Source organism: Anser anser (genome assembly GCF_964211835.1).
Source record: "Anser anser genome assembly, chromosome: 11".
NCBI lineage: Eukaryota > Metazoa > Chordata > Aves > Anseriformes > Anatidae > Anser > Anser anser.
Genome location: NC_139732.1, coordinates 12,264,390 through 12,281,030, shown reverse-complemented (window position 1 = coordinate 12,281,030; position 16,641 = coordinate 12,264,390). Strand labels below are relative to the sequence as shown.

Below are 16,641 nucleotides of genomic sequence, written 5' to 3'. Positions count from 1 at the left end.
TTTTCTGGGCATCTCTGAGCAAGAGTTACATGCCTTGAAGTAGTCTGCTACAAAATCATTTTCTTTCACTTGCTTTATTACAGCTCACTAAAAAAATCAGCAATATTTTAATTGAAGTTGTGAGGATAAAAGCAATTTCTGGGCATCTTTCTGTAGTTTAAAGTTGTCTGAGAAATAAAGCTGGGATTCCATTCACAGTTTCCTTTTGAATTGGAGACGGTGAAAATGAACATCAGACCATCATTATCCTGCTAAGACAGGCTTGTTCTGATTCTGTTTCAAAGCTTTTCCTTCTATTGAATACCGATATTTTTATGTTGCTTAACACACCTGGGAAATTTGCTGGAAGAAGCGGAACGTAATGTGTTACGGATGAATTGGGAAACCAAGCTAGAGTCTGATTGTCCTGGTTTTGGTATATGATCTTGGCAGGTTGCTTCTCCTCGTCTGTTTTTCTATTCATAAAACAGGATCAACTTTTTGCAGTTGTTCACTGCGGGTGAGGCTGGTGGGTGCTGGTGCAGGAACATCTCTTAATGGGGAGCTCGTTGGAGCGTGTGTTTTAAATTGAAGCAATTGTAGAAGATGGAACAAACCAAGAAAAGCAGTTAACAGGTTGTATGAGTTGGACAGCGCTGACCCAGAGGTTCCAGAGACTTGAAGATGAAGTAGCAGTGGTATGTAACCTCCCATTCAAAATCACTGGGGCAATAAAACCTTCAGTAAGAAGGGTGATGCTTGTTTTAAACAGGGCTCCAGCAGTTGTCTAAAGAATTAAGGTCTAGTAAACTTGAGACCACCCCTAGGAAAAAGAGTTTGAGAGCAAAAAGCTGGATGTTGGTAGTGGATGCACTGATAAATATGACAGAAGGAGAGACATGTTTGATAAACTTTGTGGCTTTTTTGAAGGAAGTTGGGCCTTGCAAGTCTGTTTGTCCTCTGCAAGGTACTCAGCAGCCTTGCGGAGAAATGATCTGATTTAGTGTAGCTTTCCTCAACTTTCCAGTGGAGGTTAATAAAGATCCTCACCAAAGACTCTTACAGGAGCTCCGCAGCTGCAATGCGATAAAGGCCTTTGCGTGGATCAACGACTCCCTGAAGAGGAGAAGCACAAACTTGAAACACGTGGTCAGTGTGTCATGGTGAAGGGAAACAGTGGAGTCGGAGGGATCTGTGTCCTTCTGTCCAAAAGCGATCGGGACCAAGTTTGCTAATGAAGCAGCACATTTGCTGATGGAACAGAGTTCATTTGGGCAGTAAAGACGAGGGCTGTGCACCTCCTGGATGCAGGTGCTGCAGACCTTAGTAGTTGGCCTGAGTTCAAAGAGCACCTGGATGAATTCATGGAAGACAAATCAACGGAGAGATGCGCATTAAAAAAAAATGCAAGTATAAAGAGGTCACTAAGACACAAGTTTCTGAGGCTTGAGGGCTTGGAGGGGGGTGGTGTTCAATTGCAACACGGTGCTTGTTTTCTTCAGCTAGCTGCGGATGCAGAGGGAGGGCTGACGTTGGAGACACCAGACTGCACTAGTTGATGTTTAATCCGTCCTCTACATTCTTAACTTTTGGATTTAGTACAGCTGCTGGTCTTTCCTTCTCTCAGCCTGGAGCTCTGTCCTCTCCCAAGAGCTGCTGAGCTCGGAGGTGTTTTGTGCGGTGTGCTTGCTAGTGTGCCGTGGCACTCAGTCGTCCCGTCTGACTTTACTGGAGTAGGTACCATGCGTTTTGTGGGGTCTTGGCTTGTGGTTTGCAGGCAGTGCTGCTTCTACCAAGCTTCAGGATCAGATCAGACCTGAGGCTCGCCAACTCCCACGGGCTAATCTAACTTGTTGTATGATACTCCGTTGGTAAGGCTAGAAATGTAAAAAGTAAGGAGGGTAAACATTTCCTGTTAAATAGAAATGTTCTTGAACTCTCTAATTATGACCCAGTGCTGTAGTTCCTCTTTACGTGGGTGAAAAAGCAGGCAGCGTATACAGGCTTATTGGTGATGAAAAGTGTTTTGCAGATGACAGTGTTAGTTTAACTTCCCTTTCTCCTGCAGAACTGTTTTTTTTCCTTTGGAGAAATGAGTCTGTATTGACATTATGCATCTATAAAGGAAAATGTGGTGTGAATTGTGTTCTGCTTGTGACTCTTGCCCCTCTCTGTTTGGTGACTCATTCAGATTTGAAGTACGAACACAAAACCCGTCTCCTCGTTCTGCCTGCCTGGCTTGCTCCCTGTTGCCCTCAGTGTGATTTCTTCTTTCTTTGACAGCTTCCCTCCCTGCATATTTTTGCTGTTTAGGTTTTTGCTTATTTTCCTTGTGCCCTTAGCAGGCTGGGTCAGCTCTAAGATGCAGTCTTCCAAAACTGTCCCTGCTGCTTCCAGTGCTGGGTGTGAAAGGGCTCTAGGAATTTTGGGGACAGCTGCCGAAGCCCCGTGTTTAAGCAGTTCTTTCTGATCCCGTGAGTGTGTGTGGTGCCTTTCCTCACTGATTTCATGTGCAATAAAAGCCCTTCTGTAGCTTTAGAGCTGTGGGTGTGGTTTGGGGATGTCTCTCCGGGGACTGTGCAGGCAGAACCAGGCAGACCTGGTTCCCTGCCCTGTTTGTGCTCAGTGTCTGCAGCTGCACAGGCAGACTGGTACCTGAGTTTGCTTGGAAATAGGGGGTTTACTTCTCTGTCAGATACCGTGTGTTGGCATAGGTGGTGGTGGTAGCACCGCTGTTTGTGCTGGAGGAAAGGTTGGGGGGAGTGATGCCAGGGAGAAGGAGAGATGCTGCTCTTGCTGAAAGGAGTAGTTTCTAGTGTGAGGAAATGTGCATGTGGTGTTCTGCTGCTTGGCTTTCCTTTTCCTGTCCTCGTGGAACTACTCCGCCTATGTGCACCAGGGCCACCTTTAAACCTGCGGGTGGGTGACTTAACTGATGCTGAATTCAGATCATAAAAAAGATGCACTTCTGTTGTATATGGCTAAAGCCTAGAAACAGGCAACTTGGGTGCTGAGGTCCTGGTTCTGAACTGGTTTGAAATCTGGGAAGTTTGTTCTTTTGTTTGTGAGAGGGTAACAGCCAAGTCTGGGGCGATGCATTCTACCCTGGCTCTAGAAAGCCTCTCCTGAGCATTTTTAGTTTGATCGTTTCAAAGGAGACTGGTTTCTAGCTGGAGCCTCTGGAGTTCTGTTTCTCTTTGGGGTTGTTTTTCTAGAAAGGCGAACGCTTTGGAGAGTTGCTTTTACTTTCTGCAGTCAAGGATGAGCAGTTTTTGTTGATCATCTTTGTACGTCAGCAGTTACATCATGCTGATGGTATTTTAGGTAAAAAAAAAAAACCACAGAACTGAGGATGACTTTTTACCAACAAAAAGGAATGTTCTTTAACAAGGTTAGGGACTGTAGTGTAGCCTACGCTCCTCAGTAAGGCTGAGGTGGTGGAGCCATGACTTCATGTGGTCAAAATACCCGAGTTACAGTTGGTTTCTTCAGGGGACATCATTCCTCTGACTGTCCCGAACGTCCTTTGGTGGCGATCTGGTTGCTGGTGTCGATAAAGCGTGCTGTTTTTTCTCTGCTGTCACCGCTGTTCATGACAAATGCCTCCCCCTTTGCATTGGAGAGTCTCTTTGGACATCAGTATTCAAACCAGTGTCGCCTTTAGATTAGCGCCCTAGAGCTGTGAATGGTTCAGACACCATGCAAGCTCCTCCTTCGCCATCCTCGAGACTCCCGTATATTTCCGTGCCCTCTGTAAACACTGAGGGGCAGCTGGATCCCCTCTGCTCTGCCTGGGGGGCACGGAGCTGTGGCGCGGGACCGCGCCAGTCTTGTCTCAGAGGAGCTGAGCAGGTGAGCCATCAACTTCTACGGGATGACTGAGCAAGACACAGGTTCACGAGTGGAAGGTGAGCATCAAGAAGGGTGCTTTGTGGAGGCTTCTGCCTGGCCTCCACTGCAGGAACATTGGGCTGTGATGTTTGGGTAGCCTGCAGGGAGATGGCTCTCCAGCTGTGTGTACATCAGCTTGTGGAGGAAGAGCTTTAAGGGGTGGTTGCAACGTGTCTGCCAGAGCCCTGGTGACCTGGGTAAGAGTGGTGCTGGTGTTACCCTTGAAGACCCTGTGTGGTCACCTGGGCTTCTTGCCACAGCTGCAGTAAATGCTGTGCCACCCGTGAAGTGTCTGGGTCAGATTCAGCGCTTGTTCAGGGTCTGTCTACCTGGTTGTTGGTGCTGGGATTAAGTTCTTGGCGTCCTGAGTTGGTTCATGTTTTGTTAACACTTTGAGTGACAGTGCCCTTTCTTGATTGGGGATAATTAAAGCTACATGGGATCAGATTCTCAAGGTCCCTCACTGTCCAGAGGAAGAAAGACAGTTGTCCACCCCTGCATAGCTTCTGAAACGTTGTACGCTACAGCTGAAAACAAAACAGAAGGAAATCTCTCTAAACTATTGTTATTGCATCAACTCCTAGACTGTGTTAAGCTCTCCTGATGAATGGAAGCTACCAGTTCACATTGATACTTCTTTTTTTGAAAGTCTTGAAAGCAGCCTGCTGATGTCTTCCCCCTCCATCTGCTGCTGATGGCTTCTGAGTCAGAGTGATGGCATGGGCTTAAATCACTGTATTCTGCAGGTGAGAAATGCTTCCCTGGCTTCCAGCTTGCTCTGCCTGGTCTGTGTGTTGGTGGGCAGTCTTGGAGAGCTGCTAGACCTGAAAGTTATATCTGAGGGTACAAATGATTCGGAGAGGAGAAAGCTCAGACTCTTACAGAAAAATGTGGTGTTCGTCTTCCCGCTATGTTGCAGTACGCAAAATCTGGGAAGATCTCTGTTTCACAGGAGATTCGGAACTTGGTAGTGGTGACATGGGTTCATGGAGGTAATGTATATTGATTCTGGATTGAACCATGAAAGCATATTTGACTTCAGCTAGGCAAGGTTTGCTGCCTGCCAGCATCCACTCGGGTCTAGAAGGGTGGAGGGGACATCACACTTCTTATCGCTATCTAAATAAAGGCTCCTTTTCTCTTGTAGACCTGGTGTTGCAGTAATAGGGAGGAGGAAGAAGGGTGTGATACCTAGGAGATACAGCCCCAAATCAGCACACTGGGGTTCTGGTTGTGCTGTAACAGCACGGTGCGGCAGTGGCACACGTGCCCTTCGTAGTAGGGCTTTGCTGGGCAGGAAGAGCAGCAGTTCGTACCAGCTCGGCATGGTTGAAGAACAACAGTCTGTCGTGGGATCTCTGCCACACAGAGGATTCTGGCTAAAAAAAAGAAATGACTTGGGAGAGCATGGCATTGAGTGAAGTGTAGTTTATCAGATCTGGTCAGTTTACCTGTTCTGATCATCACCTGACTTCAGCCGTCCTTCGTCCTGTGCTCCCCATGTCTTTTACGTCCTTCCAGAGTTGATTCCTTTTTGCCTGCCTCTAGCTTTCTCCAATCTTTCCCCCTCCAGTTGCATTTGAGTGGTGGTAACCTGGGGATCACTCCCAGCAAGAGGCTTTGCAAAGTATAGTATGCATCCTGTCAAAGTGGTGTTTCTATAAATTTCTCTAGTCCAGGCTTAGAATGACATTGAGTTGTGACACCTCGTGACTGTCTAGCCGTCAGTTAAGCTGAAGAGCTGCAGTCTTTCCTCCCTTGCACACTGCAATCCATCCGCCTCACTTGGGCGATACTGTTGTGCTGCTTGTTGTTGCCTTCGAGCTGGTTGTTCTTGTAGGTCTTAGTATGTAAGGCTTGCTCATTCTTCATTTTGGAAACTAGCCTTTTCTGTCTACCTACACAGCAGACCCTCTGGCCATCTTTAAGTCTTTTCCTTGTCTGCATCCACACACATTTTTCACTTTTTTTTTCCTTCTGTTTATCTGGGTTACCTTCACTTTCCAGCTAGGCTCCTTTGCGCCCTGGGTTCACCCAGTCTGTGGCTGCTTGTGTGGTAGCAAAGGCCATCAGTCATGCTGAAGGGGCGCGCTGTGGTCTGTTGGTCTGTCCCTGATGTGGCTGGCAGCTTCCTGGGAAAATCAACGAGGCTGGAGTCTTGTTCGTATACATGAGTTTCAGGTGGTTGTAATATGGGCAAGTAAAGAAACTAAAATGCACATAAAAATCCTGAAAGTGTCATAATTTTATGTTGCAGCGATGTCACTGCAAAAGTTTCCTGCCCCAGTTTTGTGTGAAACGTGCTTTTCCTTGCAGCCAGTCAGAATTTACCTGCTTGCAGCTTCGCAGTCACTGCTTGCCCTTTCACTGAGCATCTGAGATCCCTGGTGTGGTGTCATCCTCTGTAACTGCCCCGACGGTACTGGCAGATGCAGTCAGATCCCAGCCTGTCTTTTTCAGCTATCTGAGGTCATTCTGCCCTCCTGTGTATCAGTGGCTCCTCAAAATCTTGGTCAAAAGCAACAGAGGCACATACGAAAAATTTTAATGGTAGCAAGATGTGCAGCACAAATATCTTTGGAGCAGAACCAAATGCTAGATTTAATGTGCAGAATTTTTATGTGCATAGCATTTCATTTTTCTGTTCAAGAGCATTCAGCATCTTAATGATCATCTGCCCTAGCTCGGAGTCGGAAGTGCCAAGTTAAATGCAGGTGTTGAGTAAACTCTGCAGGTATTGCTATGGATAGACTCAGGCTGGAAGAATGCAGTGAATTGCACGATAACCGTGTTACCTTACTAAAAGATGAGTGGAAGAGTGTGGTGTCCCTGTAATAACTAACTTGGTTCACTTAAGTAAAGGAAAGAAGTGCTCTCTCCCAGAATAGTTTTCAGTATCTGCAGGTGACATCAGAAACAGCGAGGATGAAGAGCGCTGGCAGTGCATTAGGAAACAGAGCCTGTGCTGTTAGCCGCTACCTGACAGATAGCAAGGTAAGAACGAAAAGCAATTTCAACGCAGCTGATGACTTTGCAACACCAAGCGTGTTGGGAAATCTGTGGAGTACTTCCAAAGTATTCTTGTAACTGACTGCACTGTGGAGGCTGGTTAAAAGATGGTGGAGGACTTGTAAACCCCCAAATCCCTAGCGGCACATGATGGAGGAGTCAGCTAACAGTCTTGTCAACTTTTAAGATTCATTTCCTGCATTTATTGAGCTTCCTGAGAGCATGGGGGTAGAGCTTGAACACAGGCTTTTTCTGGCACAGTCTAGAGCTGGTTGCAGTTATCACCTGTCCCTCTCCAAAGGAACAGACCAGTATTTTTTTTTTATGAGGACTATGGCTGGATTTTTCTAACAAGTGACAAACTGGCAGAAAGGCTTAGCGGCAGAGATCCATAACAACAACAAAAAAAAAACAACAAAAAAACACCCTTTATTTTGCATACTTGTATTTTAATGCAGAAACTAATTTCCTGTGGGAGAAGATAAAATTATAGTTGTATATCATGGAAAACATCTCCCCACAATCTTTGTTGCCTTGTGTGAGAGTTCAGCTGGTACAGGATAAACATCCTTAAATCTGGGGTGTGGCTATTTAAAGAATGGTAAGTTTTGCATTAATGCTGCAGAACGTGTGACCTCTGGCTGTCTGGCTACCAGGCCTGGAACAGCACATGCATTTTTGCACTTCTGGTCATTTAGATCTGAGTTATTTACATGTACCTGTGCAATGAAAAAGGAATTCAGCCTTTTTGATAATAAAAAGTAAAACTGCTTTAGAAATAGTAAGGTTAAAAAAAATCAAGTTTCATAACATCAGCTTTATTTTCCATTTTATGCTTTGTTTGCCCCATAAGTTACTCCAGGTTTTTTCCTGTGAGTCATAACTACAGCCTTGATACCCATTTTAAAGCTTAGTGTAATGCATTAGATGCTAAGTAAACGGGTTACGGGGTACCAGCTGCCTAACAGGGGAGAACTCCCCCTGCTGATAGTCTTCATTGTCTATCTCCTGCCCAAGAGGAGCAGTAAGACAGCCCGGCTTTGCCAAGTTTGGCCAGGTATGCCTTCTGGAAAACATTCAAGGTAAACTTTAACTTGCCAGGAGCAGAGCAGCACCACTGCCCTCTGTTGTTCCCATTGGTACTCTGTCATACCTCTACAAGAGGCCAGGAAAGCCAGTGTCAGCCTCCCGTTTATTGAAGACTTACCTTTGCGTGTTATCCTGTGCTGCCCTTTCCTCGACGAGGAGCTTGTTGCAAAGCCAATTCATCCTGCTGCGGGTTCTCCCTTGGCACAGTGCCTGGGACATTTGGGGTGCAGTGGGGCAGCTCATGGGGACCCCAGCTGGTGGCACCGACTCAGGGATCGCCCTCCCCAGCTATGCCAGCCAGTTTTTAAACCCACGAGAAGCTCGTGCAAGGCACGGTCGTCATCTGTTGTCCTCTGCTGTTCCTGCCAGAAGAGAGGATATTTTTAAACCGGCAGGGTGGCCAGTTTGTCACTCTTCTCCCTGGAAATGGAGTGTTGTTCCCAAGCTGTTGAAATGTAGCGTAACAAGGAAAACGGGCACAGGGCACACTTGTAGTACTAATTTGCATGATCATATGAGTCTCTTGCCCCATGTTTTAGCTTCCTCAGGGGTTAAAAAGCTTTTTTCTTGTATCAGTTGCAGTATCTTTTTTCCCATGAGCCCCGTCAGACAGTGAAAGCGTTTGACAATAGTCCTGCAGAAATGCATGCGTTTTTCTAAAAACTATGGATTTTTTCCCTTGTAAGGAAGAATTGTTTTTTTATAAATTTTTTTTATAAGTCTCTTGCTTGGAAAAAGAAGAAAATATCAATTTACAGAGGAATGTGCTTTTGCATTTCGTATAGCTGTGAGACCATGGTGATTTTTAAGTAGAGCAACAAGAGTGGTGGCGAGATGCAGTCGGATGGCTCTGTTGAAAAGGGCACTATGCTCTGCTTTGAAGAGCTGAAACACTTGAACAGGATGAAAGTGTGCCTCTCGTAGCCTGGCACAAAACACCAAGGCCAGCCACACAAATGTACTTCTCGTAGCTTCTGCTCTTTCTTTTCTTCTGATGCACCTGCTCGGTGGGTGGGAGTACAGGTGCATTTGTGTTGCTCCATACATATCTGAAGTGTTTGTCCAGATCTCTTCAGCTGCAGGAGCAGATATCTTAGGCTCTCCAAAATGTTACCAGCTCAATTAAAACCTGGAAAATCCTTCAGCCTCCTGCCCAGCATACGTCAGTGACCATATTCTTGCAAAACTTTAGCATGCTGTATTGGAAAACACTTTATTTGCAGGTAAAGAAACACCTCCACTAAAAGGGCATTGTGCAGGCTTACAACCAATGTATGCATTTTAAAAAAATCAATTTCCCTTCACGTCGGCTGCTTGTTGAGGTTTTGAAGTTTGTCTCCTCCAATGGAATTGGTGTGTCACAAGGAACTTCATAAAAAATTATTCTTACTGCCTTTTTATTATGTACTTCAGCGTATGTTGCAACTCTTCTCTGTAAAGAGAACTCAGAATCCTAAGGCAGAGAAAGCAAGGAGGGGAGTGCTCTATCCTGCATTTCCATACGGCTGGTCTGCGACACCCCGTTAAGATTTCATATTTCATAGTTGTGTGTGTGCCATCAGGCTGGTGAATTGTCTGCATCGGAGGCAGGTGATTTGGCTGGGCTTGCCCTTAGTCGCAGCAGTTCAGTGTATTTTTATTTGTGCATTTCTGGGCACTGTAAAATCCTGTTAATGGCAGTATAGTATTTCTGGGGAATTAGGGATGTAGGGATAAAGGGACATCGGTAGGGTAGAAAAAGAATATTAAGCTGCCTCTGTAGAATACAAACTATTAACAGAAAGGATTTAAACTGTCAAGTGCTGCCAGTGGTGTTGTGTGACTCCTTTACAGGACCCTGAGACTGGACTGGGCAGTTCCTTTTGTCACTGGGTCCTTTTTCCTTTGATTTCATTCCTTTGCTTTCTTACTGTGGCTCGGATATGTCGTTTTTCCAATACCTTAGTGGAGGTACATCTTAAGCGACAAGGCTGCATGCCTGTTTGCTTAGGACCAAAATTCAGTGAGCGAGAGCCCACGTTAATGCTACAGGGGAAAGAGCTGCAGGCACGAGAAGCTCCTTACCCCGTGAGGATGTGGGGACTGACAGCACCGGGCTGCCTTCTCCTGCGGCCTCCTCCAGTGGGGTCGAGAAGTTTCTTATGAAATGGTAGGAGGGAGAGTAACTGCTTCCTGCAGCTCTGCGGGCTTTGAGAGGTCATCCCTGCTAACCTGTCCTCGCCAGCGATAGGGAGGAGCGGGTGGCCCTTGGGTTTTGGTAGCCCCTGGCTGGGAGCCTGTGCTGGGCGATGCGGTGCGGAGGTCAGCCTGTGTAGGGCTCGAGCTACGTGCAGCCCTTGAGCAGGGTGCCAGCACTTGGCCTGCCACTGCCGTGGCACACACGAGAGCTTCTAGCAAGCTGTAGGGCGAGGGGATGGAGATAAATTCTTGAACTGCTGTAGCTGGGCTTGCTAGCCCTGGTCTGCCGAGGACCTCGGGGTGCTGTGGGCTCCAGAAGATCAGAAGAGCTTGTAGAGCAGTGTGCCCCCGGAGGCAGAGGGAGCCCTGACTGTGTCTGCAAAACACTTTTAAAGTTCCAGGTGGTTGCTTTTAATGGCTTGCACTCTGGAGGGAAAAAACTACAGCGTCTCCCCACCGAGCCCAGAGTCTGAGGCTTCGAAGAGCTGGGGTTTGGTAGAAGCTCCAGCTGCCGTCCCTGCTGCTGCAGGTTAAAGGCTAACTTTAATCAAAGCTGGGGGCTGCAGAGAAGGTCTGTAAGCACACAACTTATTGCAAATCACTTTGTGGCCTGCAGTTGACCCTACCTTAGAGAGACTAGTTGCTCCTGATATATTTGGAGCAATCTGATGTCGAAAGGTGTCTCAAACTTGCCGTGACCAGAAGGTGGGACTTCTGCAGCAGGAGCCACGTGCTCTACTCAGGGTGAGACAAAGGAGGGCTTGGGCGGCATGGGTAGGAAGTCAAGGCTTTGACTTCAGGCAGGTCAGAGAGATCTTCAGAGATCTTTTTCAGCTGCTAAAACTGTTTTGGGAAGCTCACCTTGGTACCAAGTTGGAGTTTCTTGTTTTTTCTTGGCAGCCTCTTTACGTAATCCCTGAAATCCCGTAATCTGAAAAGATTGCAACCGAAGCTTTCAGGCTGGTAGACACCAGGGAACTGAGTTGTTTTGAGCTGGAGAGGGTGGCTCAGGCCAGCAGCAGCACGTCTGGGGAAAACTTTGGTGGTTTGGAGTATGAGCTTCAAGGCTGGTTCCTCCGGTCTCTTCTCCACTCTCACCAGCCCGCTGATTTGCCCTCCTGCTGCCCTGAGAGCATAGAGATGGAAATGCTGGATGTGTTTTCCAGTTCATTTGTTACTTAAGTGGATGCTTTTATGGATTTTCCTGAAAACTGAGCTTTTACTAATGCACCAGATTAGCGTTGATTGGTGAGATGGGAGCCTCGCAGACCAGTCTCAGAGGTAGGGCGCTCGGAGACGCCCGCCTTCCCCATGGTGCCGACGGATCCTGGCCGCGTGTCCGCAGCTCATGAGCTGCCATCAGCACGGCACGCACCCAGCGTTGCAGGAACTCGCAGTAATTAACTGAAGAGTTCGATTTTCTGGGTAAGGAAAGGTAGAACTGAGCTGTCTGAGAAGGCAGGGGCTTGCGTGCTTCCTACCGGTGATCCCGCTCTGTCTGAAGGATAATTTTATAGGGATTCTTGTCGTCCGATCACTTTGAGTCAGTGGTATGTAGCTCTGACACGCGGAAGGCTTCTCACTGATGACTCAGAAGCGTTCATATACTGTTATATCAGATGATAGAAAGGTCTGGAATTAGTTTTACCACTTTCTGTTCCTTCTGATTTTTCTCCATCTTTTTCATTTGCTTTTAACTTTTCGAGCTCTTGGAGTTCTTAGTGCCGGTCTTCTTGCTTGAGAGGCTGCTTTTGAAAAACTAAGAAACGAGCTTGGCTCTTGGATGAGAATGTAAAATTTCATGGAATATTCGTTGTCCAAAAGCGGTAGAAGTTCCCATACCTCCATCGTTTGGCACAGGGACTTGGCAAGGATGGATCTGGCATTGGGATTTTTTTAGTTGTTTCATCAAATTGTTCAATAATCTATTAAAAAAAAAAAATCACTGTTTGGAAATGCACGATAGCCCTTGATAGTCTTGCTTTGAAAGCCTAGCAATATTCTGTGTGTGCTGAATGTGTGCCAGGCACATGCAGCTCCACAGCAGTCGTATGGGTAAGCCATATGAGTAAGTGCACTAACCACTTGAGCTGAGACAGTGAATTAACCCTGTCTCGGGGTGAGGGAGAGGCAGGATTGAAGTGTTTCTTGTATTCTGGCAGCAGGGAGCCCCCTCCTCGCCCATCTCTTCTGTGCTGACGGATTGGGGTTACAGTGGGAAGGGGGTTCTGGCGCTAGGAAAAAAGCTGGGCTTCTCCAGTGCCTGCTACAGATCGTGTCCTCGTCTGCCCTTTGTGCTGAGCAATGTCTGTATTTCCCCAAACCTGTCCATTAAAATCCATGCTGACGAGCCATCGCTACTTAAAGAATATGTAGGGAGCACGGTTCTCTAGGACACTGCCTAAGGTCCCGTGGTGTGTGGGGCTGCAGCCCAGCTGAGGGAGGAGAGGGTGTGTTCGTTGTATGTGCAGCTGGCCGTTGCATTGGAGGGGCTGCGGAGTGCACTGAATTCCAGATGGCAATAGCAGATGTGAATTTTTTAAAAATAAGAGCAAGCTAGTGCCCCGAAATAAGCGAAGGACAGAAGATTGGAGGTGCTGACTTCTCCAAAAAGGAGGTGAGAACAGCTCACAAGCTGTTAACGGGAGACGGCAGTGTCAAACTGGTGGGAAAAGAGATGCTGGGGTGTCTGAAGAGCAAAGCTGTGTGTGGTGTGGTCCTGCTGCATTGGGTGTCTGATGCAGCGTGCCAGGCTGAAGCTCTGACACCTCAGGGCAGCGTACTTCAAAGCAAAAAGCCTGCGGGCCAAGGGGAGGGACTTTACAGAAGATCAACAAAAACAATTGGGCATCAGAAAACCAGAGTCTCTGGAAAATGGGAAAGCTACTGGCTGTTTGGCGTAGAGAAGGTGGTGCGATAGCTGTTTGCAAATATGCAAAGGGTGCTTCAAAGAGGAAGAGGAATAATCTCTTTTCCAGATTATGGTAAACAAGAGCCTTAAACTGTATTTGGAAAGGTTCACGTTAGACATTTTAAAACACTTTACTGCTGTCTCATCTTAAAAAAAAAAAAAATAAAATAAAAAAAATACCAGGAGGATTGCTGAAGCTGTCTTGAAGAATGAGTTAGGCAGCAGTGATGCATCTGCAGTCGATCCGTGGGGGACTGTGGGAGGGATTGGATGATCCCTGGACATCCACTGCAGCCTTGGTTTTTAACCCTGATTTCCCAAGGAAGCAAAGCTTGTGCAACTGTGCTGTCTTTCCGTCTCCCAGAATTAACTACTAAGGTAAATTTCAGCAAAACTTGAGGAAACTTGAGAGAGAGACGTGGAGGAAACTTGAAACAAGAGTTCCTGAGACGGGCTCAGTAGGGGGACAGAACTAAACTTCTTGCTGCAGGAAAGGCAGTTAAATTTCAGTCTAAATTGATCCACAGAATCGATTAGCATGTGCCACAAGCAGTCCGGAAAAAAACACACTTGACCCTATTAAATGTGTGGGATGGAGCTGGGCTGTGTGGTGCATCTGTGGAAGGGTGCTGGTGCAGGCAGGGGACAGGGAGAAGTGTACGGGGCACAGATGCCCTGGAGTCACAGAAACCTTAGTTCTGAGGGGTCTTCAGAGGTCTGTTATCCCATTCAGCTTCAGGTGGGTTGGCTGTGACTTTCTTCCTGCCCCCTTGTAAGGCTTCAAGGATGGAGATCCCCACCTCCCTGCTGACCTTTCCAGGGCTGCACCAGTTTTTTTTGTTGTTCTGTTTTTTCATGATGTGAACCTGCCAAGGTGCAGCTTTTTCCCGTTGCCCCTTGTTAAACTGTTTGGGTGTGCTGTGTGGCTCTATAATCCTCGTAACTCCTTCCAAGTAATTATAATCTACTACTAGAGCAGCATTGTAACAACTTCCCTTGGCGTGATGGTCATCCCTCTAACCTCACCCAGCCTGTGCTCCGTGTCAACAAGAGCGAGCGGCCTGCTCGTGTTCAGGGTGGCACCCACCATCACCCTCGTGCCTTTCACAGCGGGGTCCTACGCAGCCACTCCCACCTTTGCCTTTGCAGGTGCAGAAATGGACGATTAATGGATTTTGTGAGGCTTTTTCTGAGCCTAGCTTTGAGTTTAATCCAGAGGGACGCTGCTGAGTTCTGCCCCTGTGTCTGCCTCTGCCCTGACCTTGGGTCGTGCCGGTTTGTAGTGCTCCCATGTCATCGTCTGCTTTGCTGAAGGTCTCAAACAGCAAGATGCCCAGGAGGGACTGCTGTGTGTTCAGCTTCCTCCTGGCCTGTGGTCGGACACGGGGTTATCGATCGCCACGCTTTGAGGACAGTCTGTGCTCGGGGATTCAGTCCTTGCACCTGTATTCTTCCGAGTCCAGCTCTGTTGACCCCGAGCTTTCTCAGTGCAAAACTTCTCAGCCGCCGTGGTGGTTAAAGAGTCCTCTGTGTGCAGCTACGACTTGCTGGCCTTAAGAGCTGGATGTGAAGTGATGCTAGCTAAAACGTGCATCAACGCGTCTTAACGCCGGTTATCTCCTAGGCAAAGCAACCCTGTTACAGTTGGAGCCGTCCGTGGCTGCAGGGAAGAGCTTTGTGCTTATTGTTTTGGTAGCCGCTGTAATTCTTCTGCGTGATTGTAGCTGAGCACTCTGGGCTTGTACAGGGGAAATCGGCTGGCTATTTCCATTTGAAAAGCTGGGTTATAGAAGTTCACAGCACCAGATGGCTGCGCATACTTATAATGCTGTGGATTATTAAAGGGTCGTTGTTTTTTCCTCTTTCATCCTTCCTTTATTCCTCTTCCCCACATCAACAAATTAATGCAGAATGCTTGGGACATTGTCCTGGGCATACGTTAACACATCACATCTTTTAGTAGGAAACTTTCTGTTCAGCACATGACACCTCACTGCTGCTGGCCCCAGCCTGCTCCTTCAGAGTTGACGCTTCCAGTTTCTACAGTTGTGCAGGTACCTCCTAAATCAGGCAAGGCAGCTGTGTTAACAGGGATGCTCCAAAACCTGCCCGCCTCTGGGTGGTGGCATCGTGTCCTTGCCAGCACCCCGTGGCTGCCTCTTCCTCAGCTTTTGCAGTTGCCGTGCCCACTCTGCGAAGGAACCACGTGGGAAAAATCTCAAGTAATTTTCTTCAGACAGGATCTTCTGTGAAGCTATTTTATTCATGATTGCAAGGGCAGGTGTCCTGCCAGTTAGGAGTGCATTATAGTAAACAAAGCATAACCTTTTATTCCCTATTACCCGATGCCTGATCACCTCCCCTGTTTCCTCATTGGCTGGGTACTACAGGTTCACAAGCTACTCGATGCTCCTCTACACCATATATGTACAATTTTTCTTCTTTTTTCAACCCTTTAATTTCTCCCTCTTCCTTTTTTTTTTCCTTTCTTATGTCTTGAGAACCTGTGATCTTTGTTTTACTGTTCCCACACTGCTCATCCTGTTTTTCTCAGGCTTCCACCTTATTTTGGACCAGTGAGGCCTTCTACTCTCCACTTTCCTACCTAGCATTTCTCCGTATTGTGGCTACACAACTACCTTGGAATACAGAAGAGTAATTCTCTACTGCAAAAACACAACTTAGTTTCTCACAACCGTATGAAAGGTGTAGCACAAAGAATACATGGGCATCTTTATTTACTTTTAAAATCTGATAGCTTGTCACTTGTCCACCATCAGAGACCTCTGAATTTTAAAATGTAGCTACTCTGAAAAATAATAGAAGGTGATGGTTGGGCCCTGCCTCCAGCACTGCATGTGTTAGGTTGGGTCGCTTTTGAGAGCGAAGCCGTTGTGTTTGTGTTCCTGATACCTGGGGTGATCAATGCTCGGACTTTACCTTCCCGTTACTGGTTTTTAATGGCCCAGCTGCTGGCAAGGGGACTGCAAACACGGAGTGGGAGCACCTGTAGGGATGCTGGCAGGGTTCCCAGCAGTGCTGTGGCCATGTGTGATCCACAGGCTGGAAAGCAGCTGCTGTGACCCCGGCACCCACGTTGGGTCTGCAGGCCACGAAAGGCTCATCCTGATGCAGGTAGCTAACCACCAGAGCGAACTCCTGAGGAGTCAACATTTCTGCCTGCCTGGGGCTTCTCTGCAACTTGCTGAAGCGCACTGCGTCGGCACGGCCTCTCCTCGCAGGGCTGCTGGTGTGTCCGGGGGCCATGCACGGCTGAAATCCAGAGACATCCTAATTCTGATTAAAAAAAAAAAAGTATCAGAAGCGTATTTGCCACATCCCTTAAGCTAAAAATAAATAAAAAGCCAGCGTAAAGCAGTCTTTGTGTTAGCTTGCTCCTAGTGCAGGGGGATGCTCGACAGCGGCGTGCTCTCCCTCGCAGGCAGACGAAATGCCGGGGCTGCTCCGGTGCCTGGAGCCAGCACGAGTTGGGCTCTGCTGGCGTGGGCACCGCTCTGCCTGCACCGCCGTGGCTTCCACCCCCTCCTGGAGAAGACTCGTGTTGGTAATGCGGGTCAGCATCT

General features: G+C 47.5%; 1 protein-coding gene across 7 annotated transcripts in view; it reads left to right on the top strand.

Moving 5' to 3' along the window:
- Positions 1-16,641, top strand: part of PSKH1 (protein serine kinase H1) — a 37,985-nt gene that overhangs the window by 8,587 nt on the left and 12,757 nt on the right. The window contains exon 4 of one of the 7 annotated variants that reach the window (XM_083852039.1): positions 14,207-15,168. The exons of the other annotated variants lie outside the window; for them this stretch is intronic. Within the exon in view, the coding sequence (XP_083708165.1) occupies positions 14,207-14,287 (81 nt within the window). The 3' untranslated portion in view covers positions 14,288-15,168. Of the gene's footprint in view, positions 1-14,206; positions 15,169-16,641 lie in introns of those variants that run through there. 7 annotated transcript variants of the gene reach the window in all.